The 19,038-nt window shown below is 33.8% G+C and overlaps 2 protein-coding genes across 4 annotated transcripts in view; one reads left to right on the forward strand and one right to left on the reverse strand.

Annotated features, from left to right (window-relative positions):
- The window catches only part of LOC115884206 (SH2 domain-containing protein 4A-like), a 100,366-nt gene that overhangs the window by 61,033 nt on the left and 20,295 nt on the right, over positions 1-19,038 (forward strand). Inside the window, exons 1-2 of one of the 3 annotated variants that reach the window (XM_030902704.1) lie at positions 9,593-9,853; positions 16,831-17,041. In XM_030902704.1, the coding sequence (XP_030758564.1) occupies positions 16,846-17,041 (196 nt within the window). In that variant the 5' untranslated portion in view covers positions 9,593-9,853; positions 16,831-16,845. Of the gene's footprint in view, positions 1-9,592; positions 9,854-16,687; positions 16,707-16,830; positions 17,042-19,038 lie in introns of those variants that run through there. The other 2 variants (XM_030902706.1, XM_030902705.1) reach the window with 2 other exon arrangements.
- Positions 4,686-6,427, reverse strand: LOC115884207 (putative nuclease HARBI1). Its single transcript, XM_030902707.1, has 3 exons — positions 6,255-6,427; positions 5,982-6,180; positions 4,686-5,918 (listed from the first exon to the last, which is right to left on the reverse strand). Exons 1-3 carry the CDS (start codon positions 6,274-6,276, stop codon positions 5,042-5,044), a joined length of 1,098 nt encoding a protein of 365 aa, XP_030758567.1. The 5' UTR covers positions 6,277-6,427; the 3' UTR covers positions 4,686-5,041.

The raw sequence follows: 19,038 nt of genomic DNA on the forward strand, positions 1-19,038 counted from the left end.
GATGTTGGCTATCCCATTGATCCATATTACTTTGTTCACTGCCGTTCTGAACAAAGCTGTTGACGTCAATCCGGTCCATGATCGTAGATTTCGCAACCACGATATTCGTCTGCGTCCCGCTGATCTTCTGCTTTCTATTTTCCCCTGCAGTACGAGTTGGAGTAGGCGGTATTTCTCGTTCCGCATGATGTGTCCGAAGTATTCTAGTTTTCTTCGTTTGACATTTACCAGAAACTCCAACTCCTTGTTGATGCGATGTAGTACAGTCTCATTTGACACGCGATGCACCCACGAAATCCTCAGCATGCGCCGATAGCACCACATCTCAAATGCCTCCACACGCTTGCATGATGCGTCGGTAAGGGTTCACGCCTCTGCTCCATATAGAAGGGTTGAGAGCACGTAGCATCTCAGGATTCTGATTCTAGTGCGGACGTTGAGGGACAGGTTGCATAGTATATTTCGCATTTTGTTAAATGTCCCTCTCGCGATTTCGATTCGGTGTTTTATTTCGCGAGAGTGGTCCCAGTCTTTAGTCAGGGTGCAGCCCAGGTATGCAACTGTCTCGGCCGCTGGGAGAACGATGTTGTTAGCAGTGAACTGAAAGTTGTTGATGTAGTTCTTGCTAATGATCAACGTTTGAGTCTTCTTGCAGTTCATCTTTATTCCGTATCTGCTGCATGTATTCGCCACACGATCTATAAGCCTTTGGAGACCTTCAGCGGTATCGGCCAACAGAACGGTATCATCTGCGTATCTCAAATTGTTTACTATTTCTCCGTTTATTACCAGCCCATCCTCTGTGCCATCCAGTGCCTCTCTAAATAGATGTTCTGAGTACACATTGAATAGCAGAGGCGACAATATACAGCCCTATCGCACTCCCCTCCTTACACTAAACTCTTCTGAAGTTTCGTTCTCGATTCGAACCACGGCCTTTTGTTGACGATAAAGTTTTGCTATTATCTCTGTATCTCTATCGTCTATTCCTGATTCCTGTAAAATCGAGATGAGTTTGTCATCAAAGGCCTTTTCGAAGTCTATGAAGCACGCAAAGACATCTACATTGACGTCGCGTGCTCGTTGGATTAGGACTTGTATTGAAAACAGAGCCTCCCTGGTGCCCAATCCCTTTATATAATACAACGCTATAATAATTATTATAGCGTTGCTAAAATTCCTTATTTTGTATTCATTGTTTACATTTCATTATTCGCGTAAAATAAGCATGGTGCTGAGTACCGGTACCACGGTTTTTATACAAAACTAGTTAAATGCAAATTTTCCTCTAACGGCGTGTCATGGACATGCACCTATCTTACAAAAGACATTGCTAATTTTCTTTTATAACTTTAAACATGCCTTACGTCTTACGCTGGTTAATTACCACTTTCTTTATATTGTTAAAATTATAACAAATAAGTGCTCGTTTCGTACCTCTTGCATAATCAAATAGAGGAAATTAAGAGTCTTTTAAATAAGTTTAATTACTAATAATTAGATGGAAAATGTGTATAGTTGTGCGTTTTAAATGCTTTCGTTTGGAGAGAAGAATTTATTTTACCGGTAATTTTTACTCCCACAAAATGTAGAAAATACATTGTTAAAGCATTAGTAGGAGAAAGTGCTGTTATGTTAAAACGATTTTTTTTAAAACAATTTTTGAATCTTTAAATTACTATATTATACAGGGCACGCATCACATATTCATAGTATTTTAACTGTAAATATTAGTTACCTTATATTATTTTTTGGACACTAAAAATAATTAGGTGAAACAAATTTGTAAGCTTTTATTTTTAGCGCGTATGGTAGGCTTACTTGCTCTAGGAGATGCGAGACCTTGTCATTGGTGGGGAAGCTCCTAGTCAGGTGCTAGAGGGAATCCCCATCTAGCACTTTGGCTGGGTCTAAGCAGCATATCACTGTCTTGTTCCTGGCTGTAGTGTCGTGAGCAGGGAATTGCACCAAGACGTATACGAGCCCTAACAACTATATGTTGAGACAAGGTCATATTTTGGAATTATTGCCCTGGTTTTTCAAAATGACTGAAAAATATATGTTTAATTTTTTAAATATAAACATAGCCATATATCCTAAACAACTTGACAATATTTTTATGAATTTGTAAAGCAATCCATATTTACAGTAGCGGATTTTGTTCATAAAAGGACAAATTTGCTGACAACTAAATGTTGGGACGAGTATTTTTAAATAATTAATATCATCATAGACGGCTTTGGTATAAACACAAATCACAAATGTCGCAAACAGTTTACTTCAGCATTGAAAGTGACTCGATACTTTGAGTAGTGAGGTTTACTGTAAGTAATTTTAATTTTTTTAATTTTCAATTTTGTTAATTTAATTTAAACTAATGTTCCGTGGAAAAGCTACAAATCAAAAACTATATACGCGAAATTATAATTCGTCAATACAGTACGGGAAAAACAATTCGAAATATTTCTGATGATTTAAGTATTCCAAAAACCACGGTCTTTAATATAATAAAAAAATACGGCGAATCTGTCAATGTAGACGTTAGAGGTAAAAGTTCGGGAAGGCCAAAAGTTGTATCTCAGAGAGATTTACGAAATTTAGTAAAATATTGCAAGTCTGCGAGAAGAAGCACTCTTCTTCTTCTTATCACGCCCTCTCTTGCCGAAGGTTGGCGATCCAAATGGCAATTGTGGCTCTGGAAACTGCAGCCCGGAAGATTTCCGCAGACGAGCGTTCAAACCATCTCCTCAAATCTTTTAGCCATGAGTTCTGGCGTCTTCCTACTGATCTTTTCCCTTGCACTTTGCCCTCTATTATGAGGCGCAGTATTTCGTATCTACCACCTCTCATCACATGACCCAGGTATTGCATTTTTCTTTCCTTGATGGTGCTCAAGCACTCTTCGCGAAGTAACAATTAAATGGAATACTGTAACTGGTTTAAATATATCAAGAGAATGTTGCCGAAAATATATCCATAAATGCGGTCTGGGATTTTACAAGGTAAACTTTATTTTGTGTGGATAATCAATTACCTGAAGATTATTGATACAAATTCTTATTTAGGCCAAAGAAAAACCGCTACTGACAGAAATCCAAAAGAAAAATCGCTACAATTGGGCAAAATCTAAATTATCGTGGACACAAAATGATTGGAGTAAGGTCATATTTAGCGATGAGTCTAAATTTGATGTTTGCGTTGGAGATCATCGAAAACGAAAAATACGAAATTAAGCAGAAGCCTTTCATAAAGATTGCTTAAAGAGGGTTGTTAAATTTTCTAAGGGGATTATGGTTCGGAGTTGCATGTCAGCAAGAGGTTTGGGTAAATTAAATTTTATAGATGGCACTGTTAACGCCCAAAAATATCAACATATACTTGAGACCTCACTTTTGCCTAGTGCTCAAGAATTGTTTCCAAACGAAGACTATATTTTCCAACAAGATGGAGCATCGTGCCATTCAGCAAAAATCAACTAATAATTGGTTCGGTAATAATAATATAAAAGTCCCCCACCCCCCCATCCCATCCTGCAAATAGTCCGGACCTCAATGTTATAGAAACTGTGTGGCATAAAATGACGCAATATTTTAGAAACCACCCTCAACGAACAATTTTTGATTTGCGGACAAAACTGCAGGAAATTTGGGATAATTTTTCTTCTAAAATGTGCCAATTTTTGGTAAATACAATGCCATTAAGAGTTCAGGCAGTTGTTAAGGCGAAAGGTGATTTAACTCCGTATTAAACAAATTTCTTGTTGTGCTATCCCAATATATAGTTGTCAGGAAATTTGGCTTGATTTTGGCAAAATAAGCTATTATCAAAAGTGATTTGTTTGCAAAGTTATAAAAATTTAGTAAAATTGTCTAGATCATATTTAATGTTTGAATTTAGAATAATAAACAAAATAAATTGAGTCTTTTTAACAAATTACTATATTTATTGCAAAAAAAGACCTTGTCCCAACATATAGTTGTTAGGGCTCGTAATCAGAGAACGATGCCGGATGGGACTACCCTTTCCGTCTTACCAGGTACCCTCTACTGTCTGTGGTTATGGATCACGTGCATAGGGTGTAGGGGTCGACATAGTAGACGAACTCCAAGGAGATCCAAAGAGGCAAGGAGATCCAAAGAGGCAATAGAGAAAGAGATTATTCATTATATCTTCTATTATCGATTCAGGACAACACCGGTATCAGGTCTGAGGAGAGACCAAGTCAAAGAGGTGGAGACAAAATGGAGACAGATCCTCGACTGTGAAGTGCACGGGGGGTTAAACCTCATTCGTGGAAGGGTGTATACCCTCATAGGAGGTAGATGTCCACTCTTCGGAAGATGAACAGTTGTTGTCAGTGGAGGATGAGAAATATCCTGTGCCCCTTCAACAGGAAAATCCCCATGTATGATGAGTTATAGACTATATGATGAGTTAAAGCTCAAGGAAGGGGGCCAAGATTTTTAAGGTCGCGGTGATTAACCCCCCTTCCACTCATTCTAAATTCTAAATGGTAGGCTTAAGTAACGTAAGTCGGCAAGCTGGTTATGAATAGGCTGTGGTTATACCTTATATTCAAACGTTTCCGAAATACATATATTAATATTTTAATTTCTAATAAGTGATTTTGTAGGTATATACAAGACAAATGACCTTGTTTGGGTGTATTTAGAACGCTTAGGGCCGGTTGTACAACGACTGGTTCAACAGAAGTTTTCTTGAACTGCAGTGATCTATAGTTCACCGTTGAACGTAGTTCAGAGTCTCAAGTGTTGTTCCAGTTCCCGTTTTCATGAACTAGAGTTTACAAAGAAAAAAGAAGAAAAAACCAACAGCATAACCTTCAAACTGAGTAAATATAAAAACAATTAAAAAATATTTTTTTTCAGATTTTCTGTTTAGGAGCAAGATTTAATTAATTAATTAAGCTTATTTTGTTCTCAATAAAGATTTGTATTTTCAATGATGTTTATTTTTGGTAATCTACCACCGGATAAATTTTATATTTGTACATTCCTATATAGCATTTTTTAGAAAATATCTACAACAAATTTTGAAAGTAGGTATTTATTAATGTGTAACGAACACTATTGTTGATTCCTCTTTGTACATGTCCAACCATGTCATTATTGACATTATTTGTCAGTTCTATTGCAGCTGCAATTTCTTCATTGATTTCTGGAGGCTCCACATCTCCCATTGATAATGCTATATTGTGAAGGACCACTGTAGACATAACAACAGCCTCTACCTTTTCCTGCTTCAAGCGTATTCCTAAAGAAAGTATCGGGAATCGCCTTTTTAAAACTCCAAACGATCTCTCAATAGGATTCCTTGTTCGTATTTGTGCCTCATTAAATAGATGTTCTGCTCGTGTATGAGGATTTAATAGAGGTGTTATAACGTATGGTTTTATTGTATAACCACTATCAGCTACAAGTAAGTTGTCACCATACACTCCATTTTCAAAGTCATTTCTGACTCTGCTATTCCTAAATATGTTGGAATCATGGGCAGAGCCTGGCCAGCGACACACTATGTCCTGAAATTTGAGATCAGAGCTGCAAATAGCCTGAACATTATATGAAAAAAATCCTTTTCTGTTTCTGTAACTTTCAGCATCTATCCCCCCAGGCGACTGAATTTTTACGTGAGTGCAGTCCAAAGCGCCAACACATCTTGGTAATTTAGCAATATTAAAGAATCCTTTTCTAACATTAGTTACTTCAGCTTCAGTTCTTGGCATTCTTACAAAGTGTTGTGCCAACTGAGCAATTGCTTCTACAACCATATATATTTTTCGGCTGGCTGTTGATTTATGGATGCCCCCGAAATCTCCAACAACTTGTAAAAAACTCCCAATGGCTAAAAAACGCAAAGCAGTGCATACCATTTCTGTAGGGGTTACTGCTTGGTTTCTAAAGGAGCAACAAATAAATTATGTCCATCTTAAAACTTGGCAGGTTAGTAACAAACGATACCTGTCTGTAACAGATGAGATTTGTTCAGATAATTCATCTATTATAAATCTAACAACTTGTTTCTCCAACCTAAATCTTGCTTTAAATTCTGTATCATTCCAAATGTTGAAATGATCTGGTCGTTCTCTGTAGACTTGTGGGGCTCGAGGATGTACAACATGATGAACCAATTCCAAAAAATCTTCGTCGTCCGTAATATCTTCCCACAGATGATCCATTATGTTTGATTGCAATAAATTAATTAATTAATTTATTTATTTACATTTTGCTTACCAGCAAACCCAATAATAATCATTTAAAACGACTTGAACTGGCCTCGAACGCCCAAATTCGGACGTTCAAGATCAATCGTCGATCAGCACCTGAACCCATAACGTACAACGTCTTTTACCCGTTGATCCTAAGATCATCGTGAACTCAGGATTAACTCCGTTTGTACAACCGGGCCTTAGACACATAAAAAGACATCAATGTTGAACTTGCTAAGCTCAAGGTTGTGTTTTTTGCAGTTAGTATTTGCTTTTGGTAGTTGGTAAGAAACTTACTGTACAAAACATACATTTATAAAACCCCCCTCAAAATTTTCCTCTATAGTTCCATCTACTGATAGCGGAAATTTTAGCTTTAATTTTATTTAAAAAAAGAAATAGAAGAATTTCGAGTTATTTATTAATGCAAGAGCAACGCTCCTATGAATTATATCAAATTAATCTGATAAAATTGACACATTTAACACCAGTTACAGTTTTACGACATAGTTATACAATATTTATCAGAGATTTAAAACCAGAAAAGTTTCATGTAATATGCAAAAATAAAATCATAATATTATCGTATTATTAAACTGAAAATGTGATAAATTATTCCATAATTTTATATTGTCATAACTCATAACATATAATTAGGATTATTATTGATACTCATCGACTAACGTGCGGTAAATACATTAATATATCATTAGATTTATATAGTTCATTGGAAAAATAAGCAGTATTTATGAATTACAATAGTTAGTTAAACCGGACAAACTAGTTTAGTTAAGCTCCTGTTAAATAACTGTATTAGGTATAAGTATCGTTCAAAGTAATAACAAATTAAGTAATAATTAACAATAAAATCACTTTACAGCTGTAGACAGAGGTGTAGGTAATATCCTTCATATACAAGGGTAGTAGTCAAGTCCAGAAGAATGACAAATTTGTGCTTCTGGGCTTGCTCTAACAAAAAAAAATTATGACAATAACTTTTTAATTTTTATTTGAAAATACAAATATTTTTTTCGCGAAAAAAAAACCTGATACATCTGGGGTCGAAATACATTACCCCTAACAACATTTGTACTTGTTTAAGGCTCATCTTACTCAATTTCAAATAGGAAAAATCTATACTGATATATAAAATCCTTAAGTGACTGACATACTGATTAATCACGATCCTGCTCAAACCACTTAACGTAAGAAGCTCACTTTTGGCACACAGGTTGATTCTAGGGTGTAGAGGTTCGATAAGAAGGGATTTTTCGAAATTCCAGTTCCAAGAGGGTGAAACCACCCCTCAAATATTACAATATTTTTTATTTAAAAAAACGGTAAAGTTTCCAAAAAAACGCTTAAACACGTAAATTTGATTTTGTTTTTTTACATATTTTAAGATTTTTTTAAAAATGTATACAGGGTATTTCGAAAAATCTGGTCATTGATTAATCACGATCCTGCTTAAAGCGCTTGACGTAAAAAGCTGATTTTTAGAAAACAGGTTGACTTTAGGGTGTAGAGGTTCGATAAGAAGGGATTTTTCGAAACTCGAATTCTAAGGGGGTGAAACTATCCCTCAAATATTAAAATATTTTTTATATAAAAACCGGAGAGTTTTTCGGAAAAACTCTTAAACACGTATATTTTATTTTGTTGTTTTACATATTTTAAGATTTTTTATAACTTTATACAGGGTGTTTCATAAAATATGGCCATTGAGTAATCACGATTCTGCTTAAACTGCTTAACGTATAAATCTGATTTTTGGCACTGATTGACTGTGGGGTGTAGAGGTTCGATAAGGAGGGGTTTCTCGAATCTCAAATTCCAAGAGGGTGAAAACGTCCCTCAAATATTACAATATTTGTTATTTAAAAAAGGGTTAGTCTTTCGGGAAAACGCTTGGACAATCATAATTTATTTAGTTTTTTTACATATTTTGATATTTTTTAAAAAATCATACAGGGTGTTCCAAAAAGTTGGGTAATTTTTTAACCACGATTCTGCTTAAACTGCTTGACTTAAAACCTTATTTTTGGCAAACGGATTTTTCGAAAGTCAAATTCCAACGAGATGAAACTACCCCTCAAATATTACCAAGGTATATAATAATATCGCCATATTGTTTTTTCTCATGCTGACAGAAATGTGAGAAAATTTTTTCCAGTTTGTATGTTAATGGAAATTCTTGCTTTGCTTTGTCATCAACATTACAAATGATTAATTCGACGCGAACGAAGTCGCTGGTACACGCTAGTAAAATATAATTTTCAAAGGACAACAATTTTAACGATAAATATATATTTTCACTTTAAATAAACTGAACTTTATTAGTGTTATTAATAATTGATCATTTTTATCATATTTAATTATATTATTAAATTTAAAAAAGAAACATAGAGAGTATGTCAAAATAATGAGTGTGTAATGAATGTCAATAGCAAATCAATCACACTTTCTCTTAAAATACGACATATAGTAGTCAATTATTTTAAAATAAGTCTTTTTTTTTATCTCTGGTGTCTTATCTTCGTATTTATACAAATTTAAGATTAATTTTGATTTATATTCCAACAAAATATCTTATTGGCAAATATACAGGGTCGCTGTTATGTATGGAAACGGTCGATTATTAGGTAAATTATAGGAGGTACCGCAAAAAGTTAAATACAAAATTTATAGGGTTTATAAATATCTATTAGCGGGTAATAAATTTAAGTATACAGGATAGGTCATAAAGTCGTGGCACATCAAAGTTTCATTTTTTTAAATGGAACCCCCTGTATATTATTGCATATTTCGGTTCTTCCTTCAATTCTAAGCAAAAATCGGAATACACACAATGTACCTCAAACCAACCGTTTCCGAGTTGTTGACTTTTGAAAATATCACAGTTTCATTTAACGATGCCATTGTGCCGAAACTGTGACTTCGGCAACCGGTTTCCTAAATACCATTTCTAAGGACTTTGAAAAATTGACATTTTGGTTTAAATAATGCTAATAAAAATCTGAAAAAAATATATAAGATGTGGAAGACATCAGAGTAAATATTTGCAATAATCACAACCATCCAGTCCGAAAAAATTGGTAAATTTTTGATTTTCTTAAATTATGCTGTATTACTTATCTCTTTTGTAAAATCTACCATAAATTGTGATTGTACGAACTAATTTATGATGATGTAGTACTTCGTGATTTTCCCGTCCTTGACTCACTTACCACAGATAAAAAATTATTTATTAAACTAATATTTTATAAATTTGTTTACCGTTTTTAAGATCACGATCGCCATTGCGAATATAGAACAAAGTTTATTGCGATCTCGACACGCAGATATAGGTTCGCATATTTGTCAGCTGCATTAAGCCTTTTTATTGGCTCAAATAGGCTTATTGTTTTGAAGAATTACGTACTTTGCTGGAAGTACAATAAACCGTTTGGCGAAAACATCGTTTAGTTGAGATAATAAGCCGGAATTATTTGGTTGGAAAATAACGCGATGTTTGTTTATTTTTATCTTGTGACAGAGTTAGAACAGTGTCGGTATCGGTTTTAAGTTAAGAAGACAGTGTTGGATTTTGTGGGTTTTAATGAATTAATATTATTTTTTTTCCTGGTAAGTCCATTTATTTAATAAAAAAAATGTTAAAAAATCATCTCAGTGAAGAGCGTCCCAGGATGAGAACCACAATACCTAGATCGGAGAACCTAATCGTTTAAAAATATTTTCAATATGGCGGCACTTGACAGTAACTTTCTTGTTTTAAATGGGTGCCCCCATTTTTTATTACATACTTAAATTCTCTGTAAAATTCTATGAATATTAATGTTAAACACTCTACACTCTATATCTAACATTACCCGTTTTTGAGAAAAAAAATTATTTAAAATTTTTGGACGAAAAAAACTACCTGTCAAAAAAATTTCTATAGCCTAAAAGTCAAATTTAGTGATTACCACAGCCACTGGGACATAAAGAGAAGACATATGGCTATTCATTTCAAAAATTAAATTGTTCAAATGTCATATAATAATGGCGGTAGCTGTCATGGAATTAAGTCATTAAAATATTATCATAAACAATTTTTTTCAAATATACGCTTTAAAACTAAATCTTAAATAACTCAAAAACGATTCATTTTAGGTATAGGAACATGTATAGTTAAAAAGAGTAACGAATTGAAAAGCCTTTTCACTAGTGAAGAGTGGGATTCCATTTGAAAAAAAAAATGTTTTCTGATATTTTTTTAATCGCTTAATTCTATGACAGCTGCGGCCATTATTATATGACATTCGAACAATTTAATTTTGGAAATAGATAGCCACATGTTTTCTCTTTATGGCACAGTGGCTGTGGTAATCACTAAATTTGACGTTTAGGCTATACACATATTTTTGACAGGCAGTTTTTTTCGTTTTTTTTTATTTTTTTTTCTCAAAAACGGTTAATGTTAGATATAGAGTGTTTAATATCAAAATTCATAAAATTTTACAGAGAATTTAAATACATAATAATAAATGGGGGCAGCCATTTAAAATAAGAAAGTTGCTGTCAACTTCGGGTATTTCCGGAAGGGCCGCCATATTGAAAATATTTTTAATCGATAGATTTCGTTGTGAAACTATGATGTGCAAAAAAAATCCGAGCTAGACTGATTTTGTAGTTCTCTAAAAACTTCTAATCTACGCTCAGCCTGGGACACCCTGTATATCAATTAAAAGTAAATAATATATCAATTAAAAGACTAATGCAATAACGACACTATTTTGAAACCATTCATTACAATTGCATTCTCTTCCACTTGCATTAACTAACACAATTATTGAAATATTACAAACGGAACATGCAAAGTAATATTATGAATATAGGTCGTCAATCGATTAAGATGAATTTCTATTTTATCTAACTCAACCTGAAGCTTCCAACATATGCTTCTGGCCACTAATCAGTACAAAAACCGACTTAGTATCTTTTGACCATGCGTACCGTCGACCATATGACGTGTACTTACTCTTGAAAAGACGATGTATTGGACTGATGGAGTTAGGGATGTTGGTATTTAAAAAAAAAGATCGATATTTTAGCAGATTTTATAATAATATCAGTGTAGATATTCGCTCGTGGCTCTAACTTCAAATTCAAATAGACTTATTATTAAAGATCACCTTTGTAGGAAGGCTCTAGACAAGTTGACTCCAGGGGCGGATACAGGAATTTATTATATAGGGGGGGGGGCAAATAAAAAGTAATCAGGAATAAGACATATTCTGTGATTAGAGCGCCATTTTTAACCCAATTTACAGATTTTAGGGGGGCCCGGGCCTCATGGGCTATCCTACCCTATGGGCTATCCTACCCGGACTTGCGAAGTCAGTTGTCACATCGAGAAGCTTGTGAACACTGTAAAATTCTAGAGAATTTATTTTCAGAGAACGTTTTTCAAGGATGAAACGTATTATTAGGGAATAATACTAAAAAATATAAGAACTTTCAGAACATTTAGAACAAACAATATGAAAAAATCGAGCACCAATAGGTATTCAGAACACGTCATCTTTTGTTGTGTTCATATTTATTTATATTGCAGAGTAACTGTACTACTACTCACCTATTATCCATCATAAGATATATAATGACAAGAAAAGCGTCAGAGAATCTAGAGCATGTATGATAACTCTAATGACTAAAAATATGTCTAACGTGTTTCTGAAACTAACCAGAAGTGATCCTATGACGAATATAGGAGTTTCTCAGGAGTTTCTACAACACACTGGCAGATCAATTATGTCACTCACTCATGAGAATCTAGGATTATGACAGACAAAGATCAGCAAAATAAAACACTAAATCACCACAATACACCAAAACACTTTTACTTTTACACTGGACGCGCGTTTCATTATAAACTGATTCAGTTTATTTTCATCATCAGCAGATGATTATAAACTGATTCAGTTTATAATCGTCTGCTGATGATGCTAACATGGTTAGCGAAACGCGCGTCCAGTGTAAAAGTAAAAGTGTTTTGGTGTATTGTGGTGATTTAGTGTTTTATTTTGCTGTGTAACACCAAAGGTTCCAACCCTCAACTGTAACAGACAAAGATACTTGGTCGATATACCGGGTGCGTCTCAAAAGTGGCTCACCCCTGTAACTTTTTTTATTTTTTCAGATAAAAAAACGAGATTTGGTATGTTAGTATGCGACATAAATTAGAATGGATTGACGTATTCAATTGTTTTTGGTCACTTCCTGTTTCACCGGAAATGACTAAAACTTACGATTTTTAAATGACTCCCTCAGTATTTTTTTTACTTTATTCGATAGAAAATGACACTCTAATTAGAATGACATATCATGTGTCAACTTTTGACATTTGTGCATATGGTTTATTTGAAATCGTAACATGCAGGTCACATGTTCATCAATTTGACTCCAAATACCAAGTGTGCAGTACGAAATTATTCGTGATAAATAGTTTTTTCCAAATATGCTAATGAGCCATCCGTGTTCCATTTGAAAAAATTGAGATATGATTAAAAATACGATTTGCGTATCTTTTAACCGGCCAGGACAAGACACGAAACACTTTAGACGATCAAATCTATTTTTTCAAAGCTCCTTGATTCAAAATTAGTGTTTTAACAAACCATCACATCCATGGTACTCTAATTTGAAATTTAAAATACATTTTTTAAGCGAAAATGTCAAAAGTTGACATTATGATATGACATTCTATTGAGAGTGTCATTTTCTGTCAAATAAAGTAAAGATATACCGAGGGCGCCGTTTAAAAATCAAAACTTGTAGTCATTTCCGGTGAAACAGAAAGTGACCAGAAACAATTGAATACGTCAATCAATCCTAATTTATGTCATATACTAACATACCAAATCTCATTTTTCTATCTAAAAAAATATAAAAGTTGTTGTGGTGAGGCAGTTTTCAGACGCACCCGGTAGATAGTTACCGGTAAAACTTCAGTAGATATTGGAAGTTCTAGTTCAAGGATACTGTTCTTCTTTTTACTTGTATTAGGTGAGACAGTGACTACAATATAAAAAGTAGTTATCTTTATGAAAAATTAACTTTTTAAAAATATACTATCTCCAGGCAGATTTGGCAATATGAAATCATCTATTTTAGACTTATTGATATCGTTTTTCTTAATATTGTTATTGTTGGAAGTCAAATTATTGAACCAATGCGGAGTGACATTTAGTCCAATTTTTGCGTGGTCTCCTTGTTCAAATATATTTTCCAGCACAACATTTCTGTCAAGTTTTTTCATGTAATATACATACCTACATAAAAAGTATCTACTCTGAAAATATCTGCTTTTTTCTAAAGGAGAGAAGTACTGATGACTAAAAGACCAATCACCAAGGAGATCAGAGCAAGAGCTCCTCTTGTCAACAACAACACTATTTGTATTAAAGCAGAACTTGATAATTTAAAAAAAATGCATCGATATTTTGATATATCGATATATTTACACATCTCTACGTTCGAGTTATATCTTGAACGTATTCGGATAAAAAGGCTGTTTAAAATAAGTAGTACAATGTCTGTTTACGTCCAAGTAGAACAGTGCTGCAGGTATCCTACCAGTTTTTCTTACCAGCTTTAAAAGGAGGAAATTCCTTAGTGTATGGACTCTATAAATAAGCGATTTAACTGAACAAGTTCAGTCCGACCTTGAAATTTTTGGACTTGCTGAAGTCTTTGTTGTTATTTTCATTATAGTGTATTAAAAATAATCAATGTCATTATCAAATAAAGGAAAATTTAATTACAGAATAATGTGATTTCCTTAGAAGTAAACTTGAGAAGTTTAATGAACCTATTGAAGTAGATATTTTATTTTTATGTATATTTGTACCTGGCTATATACAGGGTGATCCATTATTTCAAAAGAGCTCTCGACTTATGATTTATGATCATTTACATGGAACTCTATCTCTACATAGATATTCACTTATCTTATGATACCTATATATAAGTTGGTTCCTGAGTGTGGATCTGTGTACATTGTTACGTCACGTGATAGAAGCACTTAGAACAAATTAGACAAAAAAAAATAAAGTCCTCCTACCCTGGGTGCCAGACCACCAAGAGATAGAAGGCAATGTTAAGGCAGTAGACTGAAGCTACGAAACAATGGCGAATGCAGATTTTGTGAGGAAAATGGGGAAACACCAAAACACCTCATCACTGAGTGCGCCGAGACAACCATTCGTGTCATAAACTTTGGTACGACTGATATCGGAGATGGAGAACTAACCTCCGTAAAACCGTCTCAGATACTGACTTTTGTCGAAGGCTTGAGACTGTATGATGAGTTATAACTAAAGAAAGGGGGACACAATAGATCTGTAAGGTCGCGATCCTCCTTATCTATACAGGGTGCTACAAATTTGAGGTACGAGCATTGGTATATCGGAAACCGTAATAGATACGAAGATAGTTAAATTGGGGCAAAGTTGCGCCTTGAGATGTTCACCAAGATTCCATCAAAAAAGTTTTAAAAATTTCAAGGTTTGCTGAGTTTTTTGGAAAAACAGATTTTTTGGAAAATCAATTTTATTTTTTCCTGTCGTTACATTTTGGAAAATCAAAAAACTAGTTACACATTCTCATAGCCGCTCTATTAGGGCTATCTGACAGTACTTTTAGATTTTCAAATTAGCTGATAATTTGTGAGATACAGAGGCCAACTTAATTTTTTTAAATGCAGACCTGCATTTTTTATTTCAGATTTTGAAAGAACTCGGTCTCCTGAGTTTAATGATATGCCACACTTGATACTTTTTGTGTTTTGGGTGCCTTAACTACAACAAAACTATTTAATTATTATTTAATATAATTTCAAGTACGACTCTGGTTTTTTAAATTATTTAATCTGATTATATTCATCGCAAATCGCAATAATATTTATCGGTACTATTTAACATTGAATAAGGAAAATAGAGCCAATTCAAAGATTCAAATAAATAATATCCAGGTCAGCAATTTAAAGATATTATATTTAACTTTTTTTATTGTGAATTTGGAATCTCAGTGTACGATCTAATAATATTCATAATATTAATCGTAGTTATTATAAATAAATCAACTTTTATAAACTAGTTTCTAATGCTCTACATGTTCGAAAGGGTTACCACCCTCCCTAATGCACAGATTTATTTTTTGTTCAATCTTATTTATAGCTCTTTGAACATAACTTCTTGTTAAGTTCCGAATGAATTTCGTACACTTTATTCTAAATGTTGAAATGTATTGATTTCACTTTTACAAATGATGCCAAGTAATCTCCCTTTAGTACATTATTTGATTTTCCGTATTCATTGTTTTACCCCACGTCATTGTTAAGTTTGAAAGCTTATCTCAATATTGTAACGATGAATAGATTAAATCTTAAAATCTAAAAAAAAACAGAGCCGGACTTGAAATTAGTTTAAATAAATTATGTTCAAATGTCCGAAACAAAAAAAATATTAAGTGTGGCATATCATTGTACTCAGGAGACCGAGTTCTTTCAAAATCAGAAATAAAAAATGCAGGTCCGTATTTAAACAAATTAAGTTGGCCACTGTATCTCACAATTTATCAGATAATTTGAAAATCTAAAAATATTATTAGATAGCCCTAATACAGTGGCAATGAAAATGTGCAATTAGTTTTTTGATTTCCTAAAAAGTAACGCCAGGGAAAAAATAAAATGATTTTCAAAAAATCGTTTTTTTCCAAAAAACTCAGCAATCCTTGAAATTAAAAAAAAATTGATGGCATCTTGATGGTCATCCTAAAGCGCAACTTTGCCCTAATTTAACCATGTTCGTATCTATTCCGGTTACCGAGATACCAATGCTCGTACCTCGAATTTGTAGCACCCTGTATATTCTACGTGAAGTAGACTGAGTAGTGTAAATGTAACTGTATAGAAATATAGAAAATAAGAGGAAAAAACTATAAAACCTGTTTATACACATGTCTAGCCTTTATGTTCCTCATTTTTGAGTTATAGAATGGTCGCAGCTAAAGAAAATCTCAGGAGCGTCATCACCTAGGTCATCGTCTCTCTCTCTCTTACACTGGGGCGTCCATGTCTGACTCAAGAGAGAAGGCGATCGTTGTTGGTAGGACGCTCCTGGTCTTTTCTTTAGTTGCGACCATTCTATATTATACTCTGACCACAACATAATTTGATATTTACTTAGCTATTATAATATGAAATGTCAAGAGTTCACGTCACATTTACCACAACTGTTTATAAGATAAATATAAATTCATAATATTTAAAGTATAACACAATTTGCGAAATTACACCAAGAAATAAGAAAAAGGGGGGAATTTTTATAAACAAATGATGTCCCGTCACGTCTGTCTGCTGTCTGTCAGATGAAGTAATGTCAAATATTGATTGAATTTCATTATCAGTAATCGATTCTTCAATTAAGTTTCGAATGTAATTACTGGACGAGTGTGGTTATATTTATATTAAAATGGTTTTTTCAACTGTGGATTATTACTTTAATACTTCATATATTTTTTGGAAAATTTGATTAACAGTTTTATTGTTTCTTTTTCAGATTTGACTTATCAAAATGCTGCAACAAATTCTACGAGATATGTACGTAGATCCAGAGATTCTGGCTGAACTGGACGAACAACAGAAGCAAACGCTGTTCTGTAAGATGCGCGAAGAACAAGTGAGAAGATGGATAGCGTGGAACGACAAATTGGGAGAAGAATCTACGTTAACCAAGCCAAACAACAAGAAAAGTGTCAGCTTTCTTAAAGGTACAGTCATATTAAACAAAATACACACATGGCCAACATTATTGCATATAACGATATTTTTATTTTATTTTGGACCTAGTATGATTATTTTTATATTTTTGGACATATTGGCTTACTACACGACTAACTAATATAAAATTAAAAATCTAAGTGCAACTAGGCTGTTATTATAATTTTATTTCATAATGAGTGAAAATCAACAAAAACAAATTTCATTTTAAACAGAAAATATTGAAAACAATTTTAATCTCACAAGTAAATAGTCTGTATTGCCTCCTCGAGCCTCAATGCAAGCTGTGAGACGACGTGCCATGCTTTCAATTAAGTTGTCCAGAAGATGTTGAGGAATGACTTCCCATCATTCCTTTTGGCAATATTGCGTTTTAGCATGTCCCCAGCATGCTCGATCACATTCATATCTGGAGACATCGGTGGCTACCACAATTTTCTTATACCCTCTTCCTCACAAAATTCGCGAACCGCTAAAGTGCGATGGGGAGGAGCATTATCGTCCATGTAAACAAATTCATCCCCCACTGCCCCTCGAAATGGACGCACAATAGGCTCTAAAACGTCTCTAAGATATGAGGCACCTGTCATTATGCCATCAATAAAAACAAGAGGAGTTCGAGCTCCGTGCATTATACCTGCCCATACCATAATGCTTCCCCATTGAAACGGGACCCGGGCTTGAGCTGCATTCAAGCGTGCTCGTCTTCCAGATGCTCTCCAGACCAAAGTTCGTCGCGAGTCTAACACTAGGCCTATTCTTGTTTCATCACTAAACATGACGAAATTCCAAATAAGTCCATTTGCTCTCATCTCCTCAGCCCATTGTAGTCGCGTAATTTTGTGCTGTAAATTAAGCTTCGGAACACGTAGAGGCCCCTTTAAATGTAATCCTCTGTCATGGAGTCTTCTTGCTATCGTCTTTCTTGAAACGTTTACTCCTTCAAGGCGAGCTAACTCATTTTTAATAGCAGTACTAGAAAGCAGGGGATTGCGTCGTGCAATTAGAGATATTTGACGGTCTTGCACAGCAGTAGTAACTCTCTTTCTACCTCTTCCAGGCCGGTCTGTGCCTCGTTTGTCTCCCTGAATTTTTTTAATATTCGCGAAACATCGCTTTGGTTAACTCCTACAATTTCAGCTATTACAACTTGCCGGTAGCCCTGTTGAGACAGTGTTACTATTCTGACTCTATTAAACTGTGAAATAATGTTTCTAGGCATTTTAAGGCCAAAACAATGGTCAAATATCTTCTGAAACCCAAGAGACCACAAATCGAAATGTGCAAGAATTTGTAATAATATTGGGTCTGAACGATAAACATTGTTTACCACATCCATTTTAACAAAAAAATGTTTATTACAGATTATCAAAACTAAGTATAAAAAAGATTCTTTAAATTCCTTTCCGTATATTTTTAAACGATATATGCAATAATTTTGGCCATGTCTATATTTTGTTATAGCACTCATAAAATCCACGTAAAATAAAAAATTATTTGATAGATTATTGAAGTAAAACTTCTTTACGCGCTTTGGGAGTAATAATTCAAAGCCGTGACACATCAGCTAGCAAGAGGATGTTTGGATTTAACTGCTCTGAGTAACGATCTGTACCATACGCGGCTAAGAAAATCACTATAATTAACTTGATACTTTACCTGTGTACCAATATCCTCTAGTTGTGTGCTAGGAAGTAAATCTTCATGCATATTTTCATCGATAGTTTTGTAGTTTCTGAATAACAGTCAGTTAAAGCATCTAGCTCATTTGCCAGCTTAGAGTTAGTAACTCACATTTTTATTGGAGGACATTGTCATATTTATTTCAAACCAATAATCAACGAGAATTTTCGTATAGTTTAATAAATATTTTGTAAATCACTATAAATAATGAATAATGAACAAAATATTTAAAAAAACACACAAAGTTTTTAAATAAATTTTTCAAAATGGACACACTCTTTATAATATTGTTCTCATTTTTAAC

This window comes from Sitophilus oryzae, unplaced genomic scaffold (assembly GCF_002938485.1).
Source record: "Sitophilus oryzae breed Bouriz unplaced genomic scaffold, Soryzae_2.0 scaffold_213_pilon_pilon, whole genome shotgun sequence".
Classification (NCBI taxonomy): domain Eukaryota; kingdom Metazoa; phylum Arthropoda; class Insecta; order Coleoptera; family Curculionidae; genus Sitophilus; species Sitophilus oryzae.